This window comes from Sminthopsis crassicaudata, chromosome 4 (assembly GCF_048593235.1).
Source record: "Sminthopsis crassicaudata isolate SCR6 chromosome 4, ASM4859323v1, whole genome shotgun sequence".
NCBI classification, from domain to species: Eukaryota; Metazoa; Chordata; class Mammalia; order Dasyuromorphia; family Dasyuridae; genus Sminthopsis; species Sminthopsis crassicaudata.
In genome coordinates, this window is record NC_133620.1 from 274,663,677 (window position 1) to 274,681,431 (window position 17,755).

The 17,755-nt window shown below is 39.0% G+C and overlaps 1 protein-coding gene across 2 annotated transcripts in view; it reads right to left on the minus strand.

The window, feature by feature from the left end:
* The window catches only part of TMEM63B (transmembrane protein 63B), a 39,503-nt gene that overhangs the window by 17,378 nt on the left and 4,370 nt on the right, over positions 1–17,755 (minus strand). For both annotated transcript variants that reach the window (XM_074310790.1, XM_074310789.1), the window contains exons 2-5: positions 14,276–14,449; positions 13,816–13,895; positions 13,446–13,484; positions 10,537–10,627 (exon numbers count right to left, since the gene is read on the minus strand). In XM_074310790.1, the coding sequence (XP_074166891.1) occupies positions 10,537–10,627; positions 13,446–13,484; positions 13,816–13,895; positions 14,276–14,422 (357 nt within the window). In that variant the 5' untranslated portion in view covers positions 14,423–14,449. The remainder of the gene's footprint in view (positions 1–10,536; positions 10,628–13,445; positions 13,485–13,815; positions 13,896–14,275; positions 14,450–17,755) is intronic.

Here is a 17,755-nt window from a genome sequence, read left to right on the forward strand (position 1 = left end):
CCTAAATTCATATTCCAAACTGAGCTTAGCCGTGTTTTCTCCCCAAACCTGTTTCTCCTTTTATGGAATTCCATTACCCACCTCAAAAGAATAAGGTTACTTTTATACTCTTCAACATCTAATCACTACATTCAGTCAATTCTACCTTAGCATTTCTGTCTGCCCCTTTCTTTCCATTTCCATAATCTTAGTGAAGACTCTCATGATTACTTGACTGGTTCATTCTATAAAGATTCCTAAAGAAATCTTCCACTGTTCATTTCTCCCCACCTATACTCCATCTTACATGGTTAAAGTTTTCTTTAAAAACTAAAAACTAAAAAAAAAAAAAAAAAAAAAAAAAAAAGAAAAGAAAAAGAAAAAGAAAAAAAAAAAGCTTTGGTTATAGCACTCCTATAGTTAGAAAAAACTTTTGGTTCCTACGGTGTACTAAATCTAATCTAAACTGTCCAAGGAAGCATTGTTCTGTACAGGCTGGCATCAATTCATCTTTCCATTCTTCACTCAATCTATACTTTACTCAAATTAGTGTCTTTGATGTTTTCTTAGTCCATTTCACCTGTTCCAATCAGTCTCTATGACTGGAAGTCCCCAGGCATCCTTACCCATTCTTTAAGACTAAATTAAAATGCCATGTATTACAAAAGGCCTTCCTTTCCTCCACCTGCAGTGGTATCTCCAATGGCATGGCTGTTTGTACCTCTCAAACTATTGTACTCAATTATTTATAAGTTATTTGTATATGAGTCAGATGTCTACTGACTCATATCCCCACCTTTTGAGCAGGGGCCACATCTTATTTAAATTTGTAGTTGACTTGACACCTAGTACAGAGCTTTTCTTGCATGTTTGGGGACTGAATGTGGTCAAAGTTAGATTCTGATGCAACTGATGTCTCTTAGGGTTCTGGAAGAAAAAAAAAGGGGGATCTGAGTGGGTTTGGGTTCCATAATGAATGGTGAGAGGGAATTATTTAAAGGAAAGGGGCTGAGTCCATAGGGAGTCTGGATTAAATTTCTAGTTTTCTTCACAGGAAAAGGAAAGCATGTCTCTTAGGATCCCCAGAGTTGACACTAACAAAAATTTGTGACACTGTTGCAAAGAAATCAATTGTTCTATTATATCAAAAGGTCTTTTTTCAGCTATTACTAAGAGCCTTTCCACCTCCCTTACTGACATAACAGTGACTAGAAACAATAGGATGAAGGTTCTAAGAACAGAGTCTTTCCCTACTGTTAGACTTTGGTGCAAGGGCAGAAAGAAAAAGGCTCTGCTGCATTAGATGGAAAGTGAGCTCCACTCTCCAGCAGTGTTGGCTAGGACAGCGGGCAATAATATGCAATCACTTCACTTTAATCTTGGCTTGCTTCTGCCCCATGGCTTACTCCTTTCCCACCCATAGGAAGTCTTAGGGTTTGAGACTTACATATACTTGACTTGTGAACCATTTATTTGCTGCTCCCCTTCTTGCTGGTACCAGGGTCTCTTAGACCTCTGGAATCCTTGCCTACACCTTCCTCCTCTTTCTTCCCCAGCTCCTCTACAACTAAAAGAGCACCAATCTCCAACTTTGGGGAGAATGATTAGGGAAGCAACATGGCATAGAGGAAATAACACTGGATTGGGGATCAAGAGGCTCTGTGTTCAAATTTCAAGTTAGCTTCTTTTTAGCCCTGAAATATTAGTCAAGTTTCAGTTCCTAGATTCAGCATTTTCTTTTGTGAAACTGATGGGATCCTCAGCATTTTTATACATTACCAACACAATCCAACAGCAAGAGATACAAAGAGAAATTCCATTCAAAATAACAGTTGATAGTATAAAATATTTGGGAATATATCTACCAAAGGAGAGTCAGGAATTATATGAGCAAAATTACAAATCACTTGCCACAAAAATAAAGTCAGATTTAAATAATTGGAAAGACATTCAGTGCTCTTGGATAGGTCGAGCGAATATTACCAAGATGACAATACTCCCCAAACTAATCTATTTATTTAGTGCTATACCAATCAGACTCCCAAGAAACTATTTTAATGACCTAGAAAAAATAACAACAAAATTCATATGGAAGAATAAAAGGTCGAGAATTGCAAGGGAACTAATGAAAAAAAAGTCAGAGGAAGGTGGTCTAAGTGTACCTGATCTAAAGCTATATTACATAGCAGCAGTCACCAAAACCATTTGGTATTGGCTAAGAAATAGACTAGTTGATCAGTGGCATAGGTTAGGTTCACAGGGCAAGATAGTGAATAAAAATAGCAATCTAATCCTTGACAAACCCAAAGATCCCAAATTTTGGGATAAGAATTCATTATTTGACAAAAACTGCTGGGAAAACTGGAAATTAGTATGGCAAAAACTAGGCATGGACCCACATTTAACACCACATACTAAGATTAGATTAAAATGGGTCCAAGATTTAGGCAAAAAGAACGAAATCATAAAAAAATTGGAGGAACATGGGATGGTTTACCTCTCAGACTTGTGGAGGAGGAAGGAGTTTGTGTCCAAGGGAGAACTAGAGACCATTATTGATCACAAAATAGAAAATTTTGATTACACCAAATTAAAAAGTTTCTGCACAAACAAAACTAATGCAAACAAGATTAGAAGGGAAGTAACAAATTAGGAAAACATTTTTACAGTTAAAGGTTCTGATAAAGGCCTCATCTCCAAAATATACAGAGAATTGACTTTAATTTATAAGAAATCAAGCCATTCTCCAATTGATAAATGGTCAAAGGATATGAACAGACAATTTTCAGATGATGAAATTGAAACTATTTCCACTCATATGAAAAGTGTTCTAAATCACTATTGATCAGAGAAATGCAAATTAAGACAACTCTGAGATATCATTACACATCTGTCAGATTGACTAAGATGACAGGAACTAATAACAATGAATGTTGGAGGGGCTGTGGGAAAACTGGGACACTGATGCATTGTTGGTGGAGTTGTGAAAGAATCCAACCATTCTGGAGAGCAATCTGGAATTATGCCCAAAAAGTTATCAAAATGTGCATACCCTTTGATCCAGCAGTGCTACTACTGGGCTTATATCCCAAGGAAATACTAAAGAAGGGAAAGGGACCTGTATGTGCCGAAATGTTTGTGGCAGCCCTTTTCATAGTGGCTAGAAACTGGAAAATGAATGGATGTCCATCAATTGGAGAATGATTGGGTAAATTATAGTATATGAATGTTATGGAATATTATTGTTCTGTAAGAAATGACCAACAGGAGGAATACAGAGAGGCTTGGAGAGACTTACATCAACTGATGCTAAGTGAAACGAGCAGAACCAGAAGATCATTATACACTTCAACAATTATACTGTATGAGGATGTATTCTGATGGAAGTGGATATCTTCAACATAGAGAAGAGCTAATCCAATTCCAATGGATCAATGATGGACAGAATCAGCTACACCCAGAGAAGGAACACTGGGAAATGAGTGTAAACTGTTATTTTTACCTTCTGAATCCAATTCTTCCTGTGCAACAAAAAATTCGGTTCTACATACATATATTGTTTCTAGAATATACTGTAATATATTTAACATGTATAAGACTGCCTGCCATCTGGGGGAAGAGGTTGGGGGAGGAAGGGAAAAAATCTGAATAGAAGTAAGTGCAAGGGATAATGTTGTAAAAAATTACCCATGCATATGTACTGTCAAAAAAAAAAAAAGTTATAATTATAAAATAAAATAAAAATTAAATTATTAAAAAAAAAAAAAGAAACTGATGGGAAAGAAGACACTGAAGTCTTTAAGTTAGAGGTTGAAATCTACTGTGAATAGATAGATGGATTAAAGAAATTTTTATTTTGTGAAATAGGGAGATCCTGAGATAGAGCCAGTCTGGTGTTCCCTTTGAGAAGAGAATAAATTTCTCCAAGTACAATGGGGCATACACTGGGCAGGGAAGCAGTACAATACAAGACCAGGGGGATGAGCTGGTGACAGGCTATGGTGGGCTTTTTAATGCAAACCTGAGTTTAAATTTTCTTCACTAAATAAGGCAGGGTCAATCTTCAGATATACATTGTTAGGCAGTACTTAATCTGTACTAAGATACTGTACTAGACACTAGGTGTGAATATAACACAGAACTGCAAATAGTCCATTGCTTAAAGAGTTTACAGTATAACAGGGGAGCTAAGACATATAAAGAAACTGGAATGCTATGAAAATATAAACATTTAGAGTAGGTCCAAAGTATTAGGAGAAAGCTGAAGAGAGAAAGAGAGAAAGACAAGCGAACCAGCCTCAGGAATAAAAGGATGAAAAGGTTAAATACAGCGGTTTCTCAAAGGAGAAGCAGATGAAGAAAAGTGAATGAAGTAGGAAAATTGAACCTTTACTCAGTATGCCAGCCAATGAATGCCATAATTTGTATTGAGATTCAGAAAAACTCATATTCAATTTTTAAAATGTTGTATGCTCACTTCTGGGATGGGCAAGAATGAAAAAACTGGGAGATTATATTTTTGCTCCATGGAATGGTCCAGGGAGAAGAAGAAAAATAGGACTGGGAAGGAGGAAAAGAAGATATGATATGAGATGATAAAACCTCAGTGGACAACAGAATACCTGTGGCTCAGCTTCTTCAAATTCTGGCATCACCCTATTTTCTAGTCTTCTTTCATATTAATTTCCTCTGTGTGTTCTATTTTCAGGTCAAACTGATATTCCTTGTCTTTCAGATATGCCCTATGCTTTCCTACTTCTTCCTCGCCTTTTGAATTCACCTCTATTCTTTAAAGTCTAATTCAAAAGTTATCTCCTTCATGAAACCTTCCTTGGTTCTGATATAATCTCCCAAATACCATAAGGTACATTATTCTGCTCCTCTAATGCACATTCTATGTAATATATGCATTGCAATTATTTTTATTTGTGTTTTAGCTCCCTATTAGATATTATGTTCCATGAAGGGAAACAGCTAGGTGCCACAATGGATAGAGAGCTAGACTTGAGTTAGGAAGACAAGTTTAATTCCTGCCTTAGATATTTACTACCAGAGTAATCCTAGCTAATTCACTGAATATCTCTCAGCCTTAATTTCCTCATCTACAAAATAGGTATAATAATATTATCTGCCTCCCAGGGTTGTAGTGAAGATCAAATGAGACAACATGCAAGCCACTTTGCTGTCTAATTGCATTCAACTCTTCTTGACCTTGTGGACAATAGTCCATGGAGTTTTCTTAACAAAGATAGTTATAAGAGTAGTTTGCTACTTCCTTCTCCAATGGATTAAAACAAACAGAAGTTAAGTGACTTGCCCAGGGTCACAAAGCTAATACGTATCCAGGGCCAAGTTTGAACTCAGGTCTTCCTGATTCTAGATCTGGTGCTCTATGCACTGAACCACTTACCTGCTTCCAAACCAGTTTATAAACCTAAAAGTCCTATGTAAACACTAGCTATTACAGTTATGAGGGGAGGAAATAGTTTATTTAAATGTTCTATTTTCCCTAATGTTTAAGCATTATGATATGCACAGAGTAGGAGATATCTTAATAAATGTTTGGTGAATCAATAAATACATATCAAAAAATGGAATCACCTTTTCCTAAAAATGTATTCTCTGCAGAATCATATGGCCCTATTGCATTAGGTCAATATGTTCAAAGACATATGACATATATAACAAATCAATATAAATACTTAATAATATGTATCTAATAAGTAACATAAACAATATGAACTTAAACACTTAAAGAAAAAGTAACCTTAAAAGGAGAAATAGTAAAACTATAATGGTGTTAATAAGGGCTATTTTAATGCATCTTCTTTTGTCCTAACTGATTTGATTAGAACAAATCTATACAAAAAATAAAGAAAGAAGTTAAGGAAATGACTAGAACTTTAGAAAAAATTGAGATGATAGATCTCTGGCAAATACTGAAAGGGAATAGAAAGGAATTCACATACCAAAAAGCAGTAACTATACAGGGCATAAAGACATCACTAAAAATGCCCCCCCCCCAATAGTCAATACATTATTTAATGATCATAAAGCAATAAAATTATGATCAATAACAAGCCTTTAAAAATTTCAAAAGAAACTAAATAACATAATTCTAAAGGAATTTTAAAAGAAACTAAATAACATAATTCAAAAAACAACTTATAAAAATAATAGAACATATCCCTGAAGAATTAATATGAGATGATATACCAAAACTTAAGGGAAGCAGCCAAAAATATTCTGTGTACCTCTAAACATTTTCATGATCACACGAGACAAAGAAGAAATTAATGAATTGGGCATGCAGTTTCTAAATGAACAAAAACAAACAAAAGTTCACCAAGTAAGAAGATAGAAAGTCTGAACATTAAAGGAGATAAAGTTGAAAGCAAAAAACCTATTGGATTGATAAATAAATCTAAAAGTTGATTTTAAAAAATTGATACAATCAAGAGATAACCTGATTTTTTTTAAGAGAGACAAACCAAACTGTTTAAATCAAAAATGAAAAAAGAACTCAGAACAATTATAGAAGAAATAAAGGAAATTATTAGAAATTATTTCATCCAATTAATTATTTGCTAACAAACTTGGTTAACTGAGGAAATATATATTCACAAAAAGATATATTGACCAGATTAAGGAAAAAATAATAGATTATTTTAAAAACTTCTTATCAAAAAAAAAAAAGAAAAAAGAAATTGAAGACAAATGAATTCTCAAGAGAAAAAAACATCAGAACCAGATGGATTCACAAAATCCTTTAAAGTATTCAAAAAACAATTACCCCCCCCCCCCCCAGGCTGGGGTTAAGCGACTTGCCCAGGGTCACACAGCTAGGAAGTGTTAAGTGTCTAAGACCAGATTTGAACTCAGGTCCTCCTGAATTCAAAAACAATTAATTCTATTACTAAACTGTTTGCAATAACATGGAATAATGAACCCTTTCAATCTCTTTCTATGAAAAACATAGTTTTGATACCTAAATCAGCAACGAAGTAGAAAACTACAGACCATTATCCCTAATGAATGCTGATTGTCACAAGTTTTTTTTTTTTTTAAATAAAAATTAGCAAGTGGACTACAACAATATATTAGAAAAAACCATACACTATCACAAGCTTGGGTTTATATTAGGAATGGAGTATTGGTTCAATAAAACCCAAAACTTTGCTTTTTAACAAACCATGTTAATAATATAAGTAATAAAAAAAAAATTAATCAGTAGATTCTGAAAGGCTTAACAAAATCCAATGTTTATTTCTATGAAAAACTCTAGAAATCATAGGAATAAATGGACTTTTCTTTAATATAAAACATAGTATTTCTTCAAATTCAAAATTAAATGTAATGGAGGTCAGAGGTTTTCCCAACGTTATTAGAGTTGGTAAGTAGAAGATACTCATTATCACTACTACTATTTAATATATTGCTAGAAATGCTTACAAGAATAGTAAGACATGGGAAAAAAATTTTGAGAAAATAAAACAGAAACAAAAATGATCTTTTTGTAGATATGATGGTATATTCCTAGAGTCAACTAAAAATTAAATGAAAGAATAACTTTAACAAAGAGAAATCCTGGACAGTATTTTGAAGGAATTTAGGTTTGGCTAACATCACACACCAAGATAAATTTCCATTTGATGTGACCTTGACATAAAAGGTCACATGATAAACAAATCAGAGAAGCAAGGAAGAATTACCTTTTGGATGTAAGGGTAAGGAAAGAATCATGACTAAACAAATGATAGGGAGGATCATAAAAGATAAAAGATAGCTGATTATATTAAGTTAAAAGTTTTTACTTAAACATATGTAAGATATTTACATTTAAAAGAGAAATAGATAACTTGGAGAAAAAACTCACTGCAACAAGTTTGATAAAAGTCTCATTTACAAGACATACATGGAACTCAAATTTATAAGACTAAGAGCCATTCTCCAAAAGACAAATGGTTAAAAGGTATCAGAAGGAAGTTTTAAAAGACATACATAATGTTGACACGTATATATTTTTTAGAATACTCTAAATAACTAATAATTGGAGAAATGCAAATTTCAGCAACTCTGAGGTTCCATTTCATAATTATCAAACTGGCAAGAATGACAAAAGAGGAAAATGATAAATGATGGAAGAACTTGACAAACGGATATAGTAGTTGGAAGAGCTGGGACTTGGCCCAGCCATTTTAGAAAGCAATTTGGAACAAAGCCCAGAAAGGTATCTATCTTTGAGGATCTCTGACTCTGCAATACTATTACCAGGTCTGTACCTCAAAGAAAGAGGAAATGGATCCATATGTACAAAATATTTTTAGCAGCTCTGAAAAATTATGAATGTGCTGCCATACTGGGGAAATGACTAAACATACTGAAGAATATGTATGTTGTAGAATATTATTGTGCCATAACAAACGATGAAATGGGGGCAGCTAATTGGTACAGTGGATAGAGCACCAGTCAAGCTGTGTGACCCTGGGCAAGTCACTTAACCCCAAATGCTTGAGAAAAAAAAAAAAAAAAAAAAGATGAAATAGACAATGTCAGAGGAAACTATGAAGAACTTTATGAGCACATGAAGAGTGAGCAGAACTAGGATAACAATTTATAGTGATCATAACATTATTGAGAAAAACAACTCTGAAAGACCAGAATTCTGATCATATGATAATAAACTCTGATTGCAAAAGAATGAAGATGAAACATGCCATTCACCTCCTGAAAGAGATGTGATGAGCCTAAGATTCTGAAGGAGATATACATCCCTGGACAAAGCTAACATGGGAATCTGTTTTGTTGGATCATATACTGGGGGAATTTGTTTTTCAGATTTATTTTAAAGTTTTAAAAAGTTAAAACTAATTTATTTCTCCCAGGTACCTAGACTAAATATCTCGGAATCATTTTTCGATTCCTTCTTTCCCACATTCCCGTCTCTCCTCCCACTTCTGATGTAACCGGTTGTCAAGTTTTGTTCTCTAAAATTCATTGACTTTTCTTTCTTTGCAATAACACTGCCACCACATCCTACTTCAGTTACTCATTGCCTCTGACAGACTATTATAACAATGGTCCCCTGGTCTCCAGTCTCTCTCTTTATTCTCAAATAACATTCCCCAAATCATTTTTCTATCACTTTGCTCAAAAAAATGACCAGTAGGAGAGGTATGGCCTGGTATGGAAAGCCTCCCACCAGTTAATACTAGTTTATCTTTCCAATATTATCTATCTGAGCTTGACTGTCAAATGAGTGGAAATTCACTAAACTGACAAGAAAATGACTCTAGAAAATGTTTTACAATTATGCAACTTGAGTTAACATCTAACCTGTCATTGACCACCCTGCTTTCCCATCTGGAATAGTAGCCTTTCTGGATGATGTCTCTATCCCTGGCTAGCCCCAGATCAGATCCATTCCAAACATTTTGCCATCTGCCCAGCCATAACATGGATATCTTTCCCACTCTGATATTTGCTTTGGAAATAGTAATCAGTATCCAATTACTCTGGGAAAATGACTGCCCTTTGGCTTCCTTTGTTTACAGACAGAAAGGCTTCCCTTATTAGAAGGAAAGCTCTTTTAGAAGAGCTACTCCATCACATCTATATTTTATCCTCAGCACCTAACCAAGGGCCTATTATTTGCATTTTCATTCACCTAACAATATTTTCTTGTCATATTAGGCTCCAGCCAAACTGGACTGTTAAAAGCTCCCTGATCCGTGTCTCATCTCACCTTTGCTCCTGCAAACCTAGGATGGATTTCCTCCATCTCCAAGACTGTTGAGATCCTTTCTTTCCCTCAAGATCCTTCTCAGATGATACCTCCTACTTTTTTCTGATTATCCTGAGGTGGAAGTGGTCCCTCTCTCTTCTAGAATAATCACAGCATTTTGTAGTCTTAAATCCTTGGCACTTAATACCTAATTAGCATCATTATTTTATCAGTGTGCAAGTTATGTGCTCCCTCACCAAAAGACAGTAAGCTCTTTGAGAAGGAACATGTCTCGTTTCGGTTTTTGTAGCTCTAAAACCTAACATATAAATGCCTGTTAAGTTATTAGTCAGCTGTAAGGTAATCCTGAGTTAACTTGTCAGGGGTGATGAGACTTTTGGTCCCCTGGGTGAGCCACTGCCACACTATGTTCTTATCAGAAGAAAGAACCCTGGCTACCTTCTCCTGGTCAAGGACTGTGAGTAATTAAGGACTGGGTGTGGAGGAAGTCACAGACCAGGAGTAAGAATGCCATCTGGCTGTTGGGGCATGTTCTTTGGTGGCTGTCTGCCCTGTTTTTTTCCCCCATGGGGAAGAAGTGACAGGACCCTGAACTTGTAGGGGAAGAGGGTGATTGGTCAGCTCAGGGAAGCCTACCCAAGGAAGGATCAAGTCAAAGCTCCTAAAGCCTCTCATAAACCACCCAGCTAGGGCTAGGTTAGACAGTTTTTAAGGGGATTAATAGGGTTGAATTCTTGCCTTGCTGTGCCTTACAAATAAAGATGAGATTGTTGGTCACCAATGTTCATGGTGATTGAAAGGAGGTTACTTACATTGTCTCTCTGCTCAAAGTCCACGGAGCTGGAGACAGAAGTGAGGCGCTCATAGCGGTCATGGCTGTCTGCCTGCATTGCTGAGGACATACTGAAAGGTGGGGATTGGGGTTGGGGGAGGGGGGGGGAGAAAAGGGTTAGAGAAGAGATGCTTGATGCTTTCCCCCACCTAAGACAGGAGGGAAGATGCTACTACACCATAGCTCTGTGGGCCAAGGAAGGCACAGGGCAACAGAGAAAGGCGAAGCAGGAATGGAGGTAGGGAGTAAAAGACAGGGATGGATGGAGTGACTCCTCTTCCCTTTTTCCCATTTCTGTCTCCTCTCTTTCTCAAGAAGGCCTGGGGATGCCTAGTACAGGACTGTGAACACAGTAGGTACTCAATCAATGCTGTATGAATGAAGAGAATGGGGTGGTTAGAAGGAAGAGGGCAGGGAGAAGTCCAGGCAGTGGTAAGAAAAGGGCAGGGACTAGCCTTAGGGGAGTTAATGGGGGTGAGATGGTCAGGGCAGGGGCTGGAGTATAAATCTATTTAGAATCCAATGAGTAAGCTGAGTTGTAGTAATTCTGGTAGTGTTTAGTCATTTTCCAGTTGTGTCTGACTCTGTGACCCCATTTGGGGTTTTCTTGGCAAAGATACTGGAGTAGTTTATCATTTCTTTTTTTTAGCTCATTTTATACATGAGGAAACTGAGGCAAACAGGGTTAAGTGACTTGCCCAGGGTCATACAGCTTGTATGTTTCTGAGGTTGGATTGAACTCAGGAAGATGAGTCTTCCTGACTCCAGGCCCAGCACTCTATCCACTGTACCACCTAGCTGCCAAGTTGTAATAACTTCCTATTTAGTGTTGGCAAAATACTTTCTTCACGACCACCCAATAAGGTAGGAAGTTTCAAGTATCACTATTCCCATTTTACAGATAAGAACACTAAGGCCCAGAAAAGTTAAGTGACTTGCCTATCACCATATAATTAGTAAATGGGAAAGCTGGAATAGTAGAAAGTTCATTGTGCTGGGAGTCAAGACGCCATTGTTCTAATGCCCTGTGACTTGAGTTGTTTTATTCCTCTGGATTTTAGTTTCCTGATTCATGAAGGTAGAGGTCATTGCTCCTTCAAGCCCTATTCAGCTCTTAGAAATGGAAGTTGTCTTAGAAACCAAAGTCTAGGAGGGAGCCTGGGAGATAGTGCCGAAGGCCTTCTGAAACTTGGAAAAGGAGACTGGTCAGAGAAAGAGCCAGGCTGAAGGCCCAAATTATTTTCTGTTTTGTTATGGCACCTCTCCTTTGGGGTAATATTTTTTTTAGCAATGCTATTTTCCTCATCTGTCAGAAGTGAGGAATGGACTAAATAAGCTCTAACATCCCTTCTAGCTTTGGCACTACTCAGAGAATATAGAAGAAATGTCTGTATATTTTATCCCTACTTCATAAGGCTGATGTGAGGAAAGTTCTTTTTAAACTTGTGAGAGTGCTACATAAATGTGAGTTACATGACTATTAAAGCTGTGAGTATGGGGAATGCAATGGCAAGAAATAGTTTTGTGTTCTAAGGGAGAAACTGAAGTTAGAAGTGAAAAGTACTAGGACCTGGAGTTAGGAGACACCTGTGTTCAAATCCCAGCTCTAACACTTACTAGCTATATGAGCATGGCCAAGTCATTTAACATCTCTGAACCTCAGTTTCCACATCTGCAAAATGGGAATAATAATGTTTGTACTACCCATCTTACAAGGTAGTTGTGAAAAGCTTACAAGACTATAATGTGTAAACTGCCAAGCATTTCCTAGTGGTGGGTGTGGACAGGATACTCTGGACATTGGTCCACAGGAGAAAGCAGCTGAGCCAACTTCTGCCTGACCTCTGCTTTTGCAGGAAGGAGAGGCTGGTCCTGACTAGAATTAAGGGCCTGAAGAGGCCTTGGAATATCTGCATTGCAGTGAGGAACTGCCCAGCAGGGGGCAGTGGCACCATTCTCTAGAGAAACTGCAAGCTTTGTAAAGGATCCAGTCAAAGTCCCTTCTCCCTTGGTTCTGTGTCTGACAAGAGGAAAGATGGTTCCCAAGTTCTATCCTGTGAGATAGTGAGTGAGTGAGAGTGTGTGTGTGTGTGTGTGTGTGTGTGTGTGTGTGTGTGTGTGTGTGTGTGTGAGAGAGAGAGAAAAAGAGAGAGAGAGAGAGAGAGAGAGAGAGAGAGAGAGTGTGTGTGTGTGTGTGTTAGGAGACATCTGTTGAACTGGCCCTTTACCCTCCTTCCCCCTCCCCCCAGTAGTAGTAGAAGCAGCAGCAGGAGGAGCAGCAGTAGCAAAAGCGGCTTCTATCCTGCAAACAGAGACCAAGGCAAGGGGGGCAGGTCCAGGATAGGGGCTGGGAGAAGGGGAGGAGCCGGTGCTCCTTGGACAGTTCTGATCCTGCAGCTGGGGGTGGATATACTTCCTGGCCACCAGGACAAAGGAAGTAAGGAGGGGACCCTGGAATCTAAAGAATAGGGATTTGAGGGAAGGAAGCTACAGGGAACCTCCTTCTTGTCTCTGCAGTTGAGGGGGATTTTAAGTGTCTCCAAGTAGGAGTGGTTCCATGTCCCATGGACCCTCTTTTTTTATTAATAAAATATCTAGAAGACTGCCCCAGCTCCAGCCTTATAATCCTTCTGATGCTCAATTTTGGGAATGTGTATGTCATGAGCCCCCTGTGTGTGTGTATATGTGTGCATAAAACCCAGAGACAAGCTGAGGAACTCCCTGCTTTGCAAAGCACACCGCCTGAGTTAATCCCGAAACCACCATGAGACTGCAGAGAGACAAACTGCAAAAGAAAACATCAAAATGGCAAGAGATGAGAAGTGAGAAAGCCAGGGAACAAAGGAAGATGGTTTGCAGGGGAAACAGAGGGGCTGATGCCCCACGTACTATTCCTGCTCCACTCGGTCTCTCTGTTGGCGTCGCAGCCTGAGGACAGAGAATAGAGAGCATTAAGGTCTACAGGGGAGGGGGTAGTAGAACCCCTTCCATGACCCTCCTCCCCCTAGTGAGTATCACCTTCTAACTGAAGATCACTTCTTATTGTAGTAATTTCCCCCAAGACCCTAAAGCATATGCCCCTATCTAAAAAAAAAAACACAATAGATATGGGAGGGATAGGAGAATAGCATAGTCATATTCATTCAGAAAAGAGAAAATGAGGGGACCTCATAAGGGGAAAGGCAAAGGTTTAGAAAACAGGGGCAACTCTTGTCTGTCTCTTCCCTTCCTACTTCCCTCCCCCCTCCTCCATCCTCACCTGTCAACATCGGTAACCAAAGCCAGTCGTCCATAGTCCCAGGCCACCTTGCGCAGGACAGAGAACAGGAACAGCAACAACTGGGGCAAAGGATACAGGGAAAAGATTGGCAAAACTGGGGTTCTGCACATTCTCATATAGAAAGGACAATGTTGACAATTTAGGGGTCTTGGAGTTTAGAATAAGTGGGAAAACCATAAGATGGGGGTCTGAGGCCAAAGATGTGAGCTGAGCATATTAACAGAACAGGGAAAGAACATGGGGGAATCCCTTCGTTATGTATGAGTAGGAAGACTGGGGCTTTGGTTAGAAGGTCTGCAACTTGAATAGGTATCTATGTAGCATACAAGGGGAAATTCAAGGACTGTGAGGTGCAGTGATGGAACTATGTGTCTTCCCAATGATGTTCTGGGTAGAGCTAGGGGAATTCTCCACAGAAGGGACTGGAGGGAGCACTCACAAGAAAGCATAGGAAGTCAAGTGCAAGTACTGTGGGAATCCCCCCAAAAGGCAGCCCTTGGAGTACAGTGCTTCTGATCCGGGCTTTGTAACAGTAATCCTTAGTTTCTGAGTTGTTGAGTGTCGAGTCGCCCAGTGGAAAGGGCATCGTGACTGCTATTGCCGCATCGTCCTCCTGTGGTAATGGAAGAAAAGGGTCAGCTGAAGGTCTTAGGGTTCACCTGCTTTCATCCCCCTGGCTTTAAGCAGCAATATGAGTGAAAAGAAAGGGGTGCCCTTAGTTCTCATCCAGAGAAACCAGTGGGAAGTATATAGACAGACTGAGGAATTCTGGGAATGGTAAGATCTGACAGAGGAAGCCATGGATTTGTTGGGGAAATAGGGGAGGGGGCTAACCTGAGATGTACAGTCTAACTCATGTGCCCCTGCCCCATCCTAAACCCCATAGAATTGGACTCAGAGTCCTTTCCCCCTTCCATTTTTTCCTTAATAAGAACAGAATTGAAGTTCCTTGCCCTTCATTTCTCATTTCCTTTTCCTTCCAATTTTTTCCTGACTCCCATCCTTTTAAGGCCTTAAAGACTCTTTTGAAGATCAGAGAAAGAAAGAACAGAATTGGGCTCTTAGAGTAGCTGTGAGAGGAATGGATGGTGATGTTATGTGGAGGGGTCTCAGATTAAACCCCATCAGTGTGGTTGCCTGTAGGAGATTACAAAAGAGTCAGGGTAGGCAACCTATCCTGTTCATACTAAATTCCTCCATCACAGTGTGGAGGTAATTGGGTTTGAAGGCTGTGACAATGTAGCTGGAACTGTTGAGCCTCCTGCTAAATTATTAAGGTTTCAAACAGCCTAATTATAGCTTGTATATATGTTTATATAAGAGAGGTTTACTGTTTGGAGGGCTGACCACTAAGCAATTAATACTTTTGGCCAATGGAACTAGAGAAGACATTAAAGAATACAGGTATTTTACTCCAGTTGCAAGGGTAGAAGGTATAGCCACCTCCAGGAAAAATGGGTATCAATTATAGACTAGGTGTCACATGCAAAATGGATAGGTTGAATAAAAATATCCCATTTAGTTCTAAAATTTCTTATTGATTCATTTATCCAATAAATATGTACCAAGCACCTACATTCAAGACAGAATATTAGATACTATGGCACATTTAAATGGCATCAACAAAAAGGGATCATTAGCTCACCTTGATACTACTTTAAATTTCTTTTCCCTACCCCCATCCTTGTTAAGGAAGGAAGGGAAGTCAAGTTTCAAGTGGCAGTATGGATTTCTGGGTCCACTTCACCAGAGTATCTCCATACATGATCACAGAGATGGAGGGATTCTGGTAATATACGGAGTCCTGTGACCTATTATTTCTTCTCCCCTTTTCTTCCAACCCAGCTTTCTCAAGCTGCTCTTGCTGAACTGTTTCTTATATAGGTGTTGCCAAGAAAATCACAGAATTACAGTTTCAAGGGACTTCAGTGACTACTTAGTCCAATCCATACCAGTAGAGGAATCCACAACCCCTAAACAACCTATTCCATCTACTAACAGATCTAAATGAAGATTTTTTTTTTTTTAATATCATGAAAATTTTGTATCATTGTTTACATAGCCATTCGAGAATGATGTTCAGGGTGTTTATAATCCTTTTTAATCCCATAGAATATTGCTATATATTTTAAAAAGAGAATGGTCTTTATGCTGTTTTAGGCTATATTTATTCTTATAAACATTTTTATTTCTTAAATCTTACAAACAAAAAAATTCTTTTCTTCCCATCGTTTTCTCCTCATGTAGCCCATATAGACTACAATTCCCGGAATGCTAAGCTTTTTTCATAGAGCAGAGCTATCTGGGAATGCCACACCCTCATTTAGGCGGCACCATTGGTAGACCAGAGGGGAGAGTGGGAGGTCTTCAGGTTTACCCTCCCCAATAAGGCTCTCCGAGGATGGGAGGGGGCTAATTTCAGAGGAAACAATAATAAGACAGCTTCCCCCCCCCCCTTTTTTTACTCGGCAGGCCAGGCTTCACCTCTGTTATTTATAGCTCTCTTTAAGCTCCCTCTGGGAAGTATGTTAGGGTGGGGCAGATAGTACCCTTATCCCAAGAGAAAGCCCAACCAATCTGTGGCCTAGACACCTGGACTCTTGCAGAGCCCGGGGAATGGGAGGCAGCAGCTGCAGGCAGCCTGGGCCCCAAAGGGATAAGGGGTGGGGGGTGGGGTGTCAACCTCAGGCTAGAGGAGAAAGCTCTAAGGAGGCCAAAGTATCAGCTTCTTTGCTCTCCCACCTCCCTCCCCACACTCAGTCACTTGCTAGCTTCCCAAGAGGGGTCTCTGGGAGTAGAAGAGGAGACTGCTGGGGGCCTGGGGACAGGAACTGCCACGCCTGAGGCCAAACAACAAGCACAGGGGCGTGTCAGGGACTCTGGGAGAGAAGGCAGCCTCTTCCCATCGGCCCAAGACAGGACTCAGTGGGAGTCTCTGCTCCCCCACTCAAACCCTTTGTCATTCCCCAAGGTTGCCTCTCTACATGGAGGTCAAGAGATCTTCCTTATCTAACAAACTGGAGGTTGTAGCGAAAAGAGAAATGATAATGGATCTGAAGTTCATAAGATCATTAGAAATCAAATAGTTGAAATTTCTCTCAATTTACAAAGAAATAAACCAAGGTGCAGAGTAAAGAAGTCTGGTGTAGGATCACACAGATAGTAAGAAGTAGAACAGAGATTCAAACTCCAAAACCAGGATTCTTTCCACCATATCATATAGGGAAATTTAGGAGGGAAATAGAAGGGACAGCCAATTGACAGAGACCACATGGATTGATGTTTGTATCTATGTAAATGGTTAATACTACTCCCCCCTCTCCAAGTGCCTAGGTAAAAGCCCTGTGCATATAAGAGCAATTATTAAATTACTGGACAACTACTTTGTGTATGAGGATGTGTAATGACAGTCCTGGTGTGAAAATGCAACATGTCAATTATGGCCTGTCTCTCAGGTACATGAAAAATGTACATTTCTGTCTCTATTACATTGTATACTTGGGGAGTTGTGTGTTATGAACCTGGGTATGTAAACAGAAGACTGTTACTTTAAGTTAGGGGTACAATATTGTTTCAAGGTCCCTTTTCATCTTGAAAGCATTCCCCTTTACTCCAGAGTTTGTTGCAATACCCTTCTCTTATACCACAGTATATTCTGAAGTCCAGATACAAAGACAAAGTCCCCTCAAGCTCCAATTTCCAGTCTCCCTTCCATTTCAGGGGAGCCTGGCAGTTTGTGTGGCACTACCCACACCCATTCTCCACATCCTTAAGGGCAAGAGACCTTTCATGACCTAACCACCCAACAAAGGTGAGTAGGTTAGTCAGGTCAGTTGCTTTGCTAGTTTATGGAACTGAAAATGAAAAGGAGCTCTGTTAGAGTGTTATTCTAGCTACAGTTGTAAAGTCTATGAAAGTA